Genomic DNA, 8,187 nt, shown 5'->3' with positions numbered 1-8,187 from the left:
GAGGGTGTTTGGGGTTACCATGGAGATCGGGGCCGAGGAGGACCCTGGGATGCCTCACAGTGGGCAGATCTGGCTCAAGCTGAGAGGGACGAGACGAGACGTGACTGCTGCCAAGGTAACATAGCTCGCGTGCCCGTGTTTGAAATGAGCATGTTGAGGCAGTTACTGCAAGACGTTGTCCACAGGCCTGCTGTGTATGGAAAAGGATTGAGAAAGAACAAGATGTTGTATGTTTACGTTCGAGGCATTTTATAAACAAACCAGATTAGGTTCTTATGAAACTCGCACTGCTCAGAGAACAGCCTGTTTTGTTGTCTCACACGAGAAGCCCTAGTCCCTTTCTCAGGGTCAAATAACGATAATATTATTGTTATTTCTCACAAAGATATCACGTTCTAAGTTGTCTCTTGCAGCTGTTTGTGAGGGGTGTTGTGAATCAGGAGGAACAGCAGGAGGTTCCGTACCCTGGGGTTCTCCACTGTGTGTTCTGTGGTGCCCGAGGCCTGTTCCTAGATTCCCTAATGAAAAACACCTCAGCGCATTTAGTGGTAAGTTCTACAGTTCAGTCGGAGACATACAGCGATTGGATGGAAAGATGGGGTGGGCGGAAGGAAAGAATAACTGACATTAGCAGAGTGGAGAGAGAGATTATGGTTTAGGGTGTTTTTAATGTTTTGGTCATGATGGTTTAGAGTGTTTTTAATGTTTTGGTCATGATGGTTTAGAGTGTTTTTAATGTTTTGGTCATGATGGTTTAGGGTTTTTTTAATGTTTTGGTCATGATGGTTTAGAGTGTTTTTAATGTTTTGGTCATGATGGTTTAGAGTGTTTTTAATGTTTTGGTCATGTTGGTTAAGAGTGTTTTTAATGTTTTGGTCATGTTGGTTTAGAGTGTTTCTAATGTTTTGGTCATGTTTATAGCCGTGTCCGTTCCCTCTCTCCCGACGCAGGTGGGGTCCCCAGGGTTCCTTCTGATATCTGGGCTTACGGAACCAGTGGTGAAGGCCTACTCTCTAATCACAGACCTGGTCGAGCGCTACGAGGCTACCCAGGGACGGCGCACCGACAGTGGGGAAAGGGGCTCAGGCGAGTCCCTGGATTCACGTCGGGCCTTCAAGTCCTTGGTGGAGATATGGGAGGACAGACACACTCTGGACCTGCTGGTGCTGCCCGGGGCTGTGAAGGAGAACCTTCTGGACCTTGTCAGGGAGTCCGGGCTGGGTTCGGACCCAGTCGTGGTGGTGTTGGAGGAGAACTTGGTCCTCAGAGACGCTGAGCACCCAAGGGGGCTCTGTGAAAACCAGGACGGTTTTAGATTACTGAAAACAGACCTGGACCAAAGACCTGGACCCCTCGTAGGAGATCCCCTAACGCAGGGACTTCCCCCGGTCCAACTTCCCGAACGTCCTGAGCGTGACATCGAGCCGTTTTCACGACCGTCGCCCTTTTCGTCCAGCCCAGGTGGCGGTGTGGGCGGAGAGGGAGAGACGGGGAGCGACGAGACTCCCCTCGATGGCTTCTTTCGCTCTTTCATGCTGAGAGAGGACCCTCGCGGCAGGGCGGAGGGGGAGGGGGGGGGGGCGGGGGCGACGGACACGCTCCCCGCAGGAGGTGGGGGAGGAGGAGCAGGGGTCAGACGAGGAAGAGGAGGAGGGGGGAGAGCGTCTGTTGTCGGCGGGCAGCAGGAAAGAGTTTGGCCTCTTGCTGAAGTTTTTCACCACCATGGGCTACGCGGAGCGGGTGGTGAGGAGGGTGGTGTTCCGGACGGGGCCCAGGGAGGCCTCGGAGATCCTGGACCTGGTCCAGCAGGAGCAGGACCGCAGCGACCGCCAGGCGAGGGAGCGGAACCGGCCGAGCGAGACCGAGCACCGGGAGGACGACGGCGGGAAAGGGAGGGGGGAGCGGCGGGGCGGCGGCGGCGGCGGCAGGGGGGAGGAGGCGGGCGTCCTGGCAAAAGCGGACGAGGTGGAGCGGGGGCGGGGGAGAGAGAAGGCCGGGAGAGTGCCCGACTTGGGGGACGTGGTGCCCCTGGAGGGGCTCCAGGGCCGGGGGGAGGGGGTCGAGGGCGAGGACTTTGTCCTCGGGGTGCTGACAAAGGCCGCCGTGAGCTGCGGCTACGCGGAGGAGAAGGTGGTGGAGGTCTACGGCTCCCTGCCCCAACTCTCCACCCACCAGCTCCTCCTGCAGCTGCAGCGAGAGGAGGGCGGAGCCAGGGAGACGGAGGCGTGCGGGGCAGCGGGGAGAGGGAGGGAGGGACCGAGGGAGGTGGACGAGTCTGGCCTTGAGGTGCCAGGAGCGGGGGATTCTCGGAAAGGGGGAGTTGGAGCGTTGGAGAAACACAGCGGGGAGGAGGCGACGGCAGAGTTTGCTTCCACTGGTGTGGAAAAGGGAGGGGCGAGGAGGAATGTGAACAGACCAGCACATGTGGAGGGGGGAGGAGGAGGGGACCTAACCACAGCTGTGTCACTCACCCGACCGGATCAAGCCCAGTTGAATGTCTCAAACCGTCTCCGACTGTCTCCACCCCCGCCCAACCGCTCTCCTCTGACGACACTCCCCGCGCACCCTAACCAGGCACACCCTCCCTTCCACGCCAGCCCCAAGAGGGTCAGAGGCCCCCCCCAAAGCACCTACCCCCCCACCCTGCACTTCCCCCCAGCCAGCCCCCCCAAGCATGGCCCCCGACCCACCTACCCCCCGACGCAAACTCCCCAGCCCCCTTTCCTCCTTCCTCCACCCACTGGCCCACTTCCCCCCATCCAAATCCCCTATTTCTCCACCATCAGCAGCCCCCCTGCCCCCACTGTGAGAGACCGACGGGGTCTCCCGGTCATGCCAGCAGGGTCAGGGGCGGTAGTGACGGGAGAGCAGCGCTTCCTGGAGGGGCTGCAGACGACCTTTGACCTCCAGTTGACTGGTGACCCCGGTGACCCGGGCCTGAGGATGATCATCATCGACGGGAGTAACGTGGCCATGAGGTGAGAACAGGTGGATGGAGGAAGAGAGAGAGAGAGAAAGGGTGAGAGAGAAAGAGAACGCAGATATAGAACAGTCGATATTGTGCACGATACATACACACACTGTTATTGTTATGTTATTAATAACAACATTATAATATCATAAATCTTTTTTCATCTTCCTAAAGAAACATCTCTTTCTATGAGAAGTTTTGTTCCAGACTTGAATATCCAGGCGTGAATATCCTCGATACGAAACCTCTGTTTCTTAGAGCTGACTACTAATTAAAAGGCGCCCTGTCCCTTTAAACCCCTGCAGTCATGGGCTGGGCCAGTTCTTCTCCTGCCGAGGTATAGCCCTGGCCGTGCAGCACTTCTGGAACCGAGGTCATCGCCAAATCACTACCTTCGTTCCACAGTGGAGATCCAAGAGAGACTCCAGGGTCAAAGGTAACACTTCCTGTGCAGCTGGACAAGGGGTTGTGTCAAAGTGTTTTTATAGAGATCACACAAGGGAACTCTTGGCCTTGAATGTCTTGTGGTTGGTTGCTTCATGTGTAACACAGGGCACATGTGTAATACTTTTTTTTTCACAATAATTAAAAAAATTTAAAAGCTACAACATCACATTTTTAAGTCGAATATATATTCCTTATATATATATATATATATATATATATATATATATATACTGTATATATATCATATATAGCAGCAACATGGTGTTTGTGAGAGAATTTGTATGGGATTGCATGCTCTTCTGTGTCGAAACCCAGAGTGTGTGTTTGTGTATCTTCCAGAACAGCACTATTTAACCCCAGAGTGTGTGTTTGTGTATCTTCCAGAACAGCACTATTTAACCCCATAGTGTGTGTTTGTGTATCTTCCAGAACAGCACTATTTAACCCCAGAGTGTGTTTGTGTATCTTCCAGAACAGCACTATTTAACCCCAGAGTGTGTGTTTGTGTATCTTCCAGAACAGCACTATTTAACCCCAGAGTGTGTGTTTGTGTATCTTCCAGAACAGCACTATTTAACCCCATAGTGTGTGTTTGTGTATCTTCCAGAACAGCACTATTTAACCCCAGAGTGTGTGTTTGTGTGTCCTCCAGGACAGCACTATTTAACCCCAGAGTGTGTGTTTGTGTGTCCTCCAGAACAGCACTATTTAACGGAGCTGCAGACCCTGGGTCTTCTGTCCTACACTCCGTCCAGAGAGGTGCAGGGGAGGAGGATCAACTCTTACGATGACAGGTCAGAGCATGAGAGCATGGGCGGAGCCATGAGAGCTTGGGCGGAGCTAGCCCTATTGGGGCTGGAGCACCCCACAAAAGTTTCATTAACCCCCCCCCCCCCCCCCAAAAAAAAAACAATTTTTTTTTTTTAATTAATTGTATTTTTTTCTTTAATATTTTAAATCTAAATGTGTTCATTTCTCTTCCTAAAACCCATGAGAGGACACTTTAAAAATATATTTTCAAAGATTCCTTCTGAGGGAACATGCCCCCAGATCCCCCTAGTTTTGCTGGGTCACAGGAAAAATAATAAGTCTGATCTAGGGGCTTAGCCCCCCCAAAAGTGGGAACCTAGATTCGCCCCTGGGTCAGAGGTCGTTTCACTCTGTGTAATAACCTGCTTGCACAGTACGGAAATGTCTAAAAGCTGCTTCAAAACAACTTTAACTGTACGATTTCGGTGTAAGAGGATTTCTGCGTTGCTCTCTTTATCTCCCTCGATCTTCGTCTCTGTTTCCCTTCATCCGAGAAATCATCCCTCTTTCTGCACTCCTGTCTCGCTCGCTCTACTCATCCCCTCTTTCCTTAGTTCTTATGTCCCTGGTTCCTCTCTGCATCGCCCCCCAGGTTCATGCTGCAGCTGGCCCACAAGACAGAAGGGGTGATCGTGACCAACGACAACCTCCGAGACCTCCTGGATGAGTCGCTAGAATGGATAGATATCATCAAGAAAAGGTAGAGAAAAACAGACGGGATTTAAGGACGGAGTCGAAATGAATAGAATAATGTGGTTGTTCTGTGCAGTCGATTTACTCACATCTCATTTCTGTTGTGGTTTTATTGCTTTTTGTGTAAGTTAGCTGTGTTTATAATTTGGGTTAGTCGGTGTACTTCGAAGTCGACTCCATAGGTTTTATGTTGACTCTCGACTTCCTGTTTCCATGCCCCGCCTCTTGACTTGGTTCCCACCCAGACTGCTTCCGTACACGTTCGTGGGGGATCACTTCATGGTGCCGGATGATCCGCTCGGCCGAGGAGGGCCACACCTGGATCACTTCCTGCGCTCCCAGCACAGGTATCACAGGTATCTCTCTCTCTCTCTCTCTCTCTCTCTCTCTCTCTCTCTCTCTCTCTGTCACACGCACACACACACAGACCCATCTACTTTTGCGCTTGGATGAGAACATCATGAGCTCACTGAATCTCGCACTCCCTCCCTTATTATTTCTCTCTGTCTCTCTCTGTCTCTCTCTCTCTCTATCTCTCTCACTCTCTATCTCTCACTCTCTCTATCTCTCTCCATCTCTCTCTATCTCTCTCACTCTCTATCTCTCTCACTCTCTATCTCTCTCTGTCTCTCTCTCTCTCTCTCTCTCTCTCTCTCTCTCACTCTCTCTCATTGTCCCCGCCTCCTTCCTCCAGCCACCCTCGGCCTCACACAGAGGTCCTGCAGTTCCGTGATCGGACACCAGGGGTCCCCACCGGCCCAGAGTTCAGCTCTGGCCCAGGGCAGGGGAAGAAAGGAGGCAAGGGGAGGGCAGAGCCCTGTGGGCAGGGCAGGGGCCAGGGTCCCTGGGCAGAGAGGAGTCCCGCAGACACAGCCAGGCTGAGGGAGGGCCTGTCTCAGGTGTTCCCGGATCAGGACAGCATGGTGACCCTGGTCCTCCAGTGCAATCCCACTGTGACGGACATCAACTCGCTGTCTCACCTCATGCTGGAGCAGCAGGGGGAGCCAGAGTGAAGGCAGATGAGAGGACGTAGGGAAGGGGGCGTCGTCTGAGAGCAGGAGGGGGAGAAGGGTGGATGCGTTTGTAGAGGGTTCATTGGGGACCTTTGGGAAGCACGTTTACCACAGAATACCGGTGAATTCTCCTCGTGAAATGATGATTTAAACAAAGACAATTGGAAATAATTGACTCTGTTCTTATAACTAGAGTGCTGGATCATACTTGTGGTGTTAATAAAATGGCAGATTAGTGTTTACGACCAGTTTTGTGTTGTTTCAAATCAAATCCTTTTAAATGCTGTTTAAACAGTTGTGCTGATTCTCTACTGAAGGAAACTTTCAGATACCCTGTGTCATTGTACAAAGATACTATGAAATTATTTTATTTGACAAATTGTTTATTAATAAATTGGAGATGTCACAATATCCTGATTGCTCAGTTGTTATTTGCTTACACCCACACAGAACAAAATGATGTACACAAATAGATAGAATACGCACATACAGTACATTATATCGATATACATCTCTGGAAAACATTATGATACTACTCCTTTTTTTATACCTTTAAAACAAAGTTGAGAAGGACAATTTTGAGAGAGGAACAGAAGGGTCAAATTCGAGAGGCCACTGCTAATTGTACCGTTCTGTTCCTCACTCAAAATTGTCCTTCTCAACTTCCTAAAAAATCTATTTGGTGTCCGCTCTGCTCTGCTCCGATTAAATTAGTCTAGATTAGGGAAATTAAGCGTTTGTGTTACCAAGAGGGAGAGATAGAAAGTGAGACAGACAGATAGAAAGAGGGAGAGAAAGAGCGGGAGAGTAACACACACAAAAGATAAATGATTTCTACTGAGCGGGTGAGTCAGAATGAGAGAGAAACTCAGATTCAGGCAGTGTCAGTTGAACTGCCATCTCAATGGAGGTGGTGTAAAGATACATTATTCTGTGAGAAAAAGAAAAGAAATATCAACTTAAATCACTGGCAAAAAAAAAACAAAGAATACATTTAGACAATACAGCAGAAAGATCAAGGTTCAATAGTGAAAAGATATCTTAATTTGGTGGTCGGGGTCAAAGAACAGCCTATAGTCTACCTTTCCTTGACTCTCTCTTTCTATCTCTGTCTCTTTTTCTCTCTCTCTGTGTCTGTCTTCAGTATAGTTTGCATCTAATGTTCTGTTTTCTTAGACCCCTCTCCCCTCTCGTTTGCAAATCTTGAGATGGGAATGAGTTAAGGTTTTCTTGCAAATGCTGCTCGGCCATTAAACTAGTTTGTATACAACAAACTTTATGTAAAACAGTGCAACTCATCTCAGTGTGTGTCTTTTGAGCCTACACTCTAGAATGGTATCCATGACACACCCACAAACACAATATGAAGATATAATGTTGTGGAAAAAAACATCACACTGTTGTAATTATGAAGATGGATAATGATTTTGGATTATATGATTGATTACGAACCTATTACTGTAATCACCATGGATCACAATGACTCTTGCTTAGAGACTTGTTGCTCTTGTTGGTCAGTGGTAACTGATTTAAACTGTTGTGCTCGCTACGAAATATTTTATTTTATCTTATTTTTTACTGTTGCTTGCTTTTCTACAGGTACACTTGCACTCATAGCGATTCATGTTGTTTAATTGTAACTTGCTTAACTACATGCTCTTATGGTTCTTCCCTTTGGCACTTATTTTTGGTTGTTTAAAATATGTGCTTCATGTTTAGGCTACCCGCAATGTTTTGGGGCTATCTTGTTGTTATTATCAGTGACCTATGCACTTTGTAAAGCTCTCTCTTGGAAGTCGCTTTGGATAAAAGCGTCTGCTAAATGAATAAATGTTAAATGAATAAATGTAATCACCTTTTTTTACTTTGATATGCTATATTACTGAAAACCAGGTGCGAAGCTATTGACTGATTAGTATTGCCACTAATATGTAGAAGATATTAAGCCCAAAGTGCAAATCTGGATAATTAGGGGCTGAGTGCGAGAGAAGACTATGTGTATATGCTTCTTCAATAGAAAACTACAAGGCCCAGCTACTATGAGGCATATTTACGACCCTATGCCCAGAAACCTAGTGAAGCTGGCCTTCAAGGCTAAAAATAGGAGAGTTTTCTATGCAAAAAAGCACCTGTAATCTGAGTCCCCTATGATGACGGTACTGCTGGGTAAAGAATGCATAATGCATCTGTAACAAACAATATTCAAGATTTGATATATATAGATTTGATATATATAGATTTGATATATAAGAG

At 48.4% G+C, this 8,187-nt stretch overlaps 1 protein-coding gene across 1 annotated transcript; it reads left to right on the top strand.

The window, feature by feature from the left end:
* The first annotated feature begins 1,630 nt into the window (after positions 1–1,630).
* On the top strand, positions 1,631–6,345 carry khnyn (KH and NYN domain containing). The gene is made up of 6 exons (XM_047016352.1): positions 1,631–2,978; positions 3,277–3,407; positions 4,116–4,212; positions 4,821–4,928; positions 5,167–5,268; positions 5,616–6,345. Exons 1-6 carry the CDS (start codon positions 1,723–1,725, stop codon positions 5,932–5,934), a joined length of 2,013 nt encoding a protein of 670 aa, XP_046872308.1. The 5' UTR covers positions 1,631–1,722; the 3' UTR covers positions 5,935–6,345.
* The last annotated feature ends 1,842 nt before the right edge of the window (positions 6,346–8,187 follow it).

The sequence above is a fragment of the Hypomesus transpacificus genome, unplaced genomic scaffold (genome assembly GCF_021917145.1).
Source record: "Hypomesus transpacificus isolate Combined female unplaced genomic scaffold, fHypTra1 scaffold_351, whole genome shotgun sequence".
NCBI classification, from domain to species: Eukaryota; Metazoa; Chordata; class Actinopteri; order Osmeriformes; family Osmeridae; genus Hypomesus; species Hypomesus transpacificus.
Note: the sequence above shows the minus strand (reverse complement) of the source record. Positions and strands in the feature narration are given on the sequence as shown.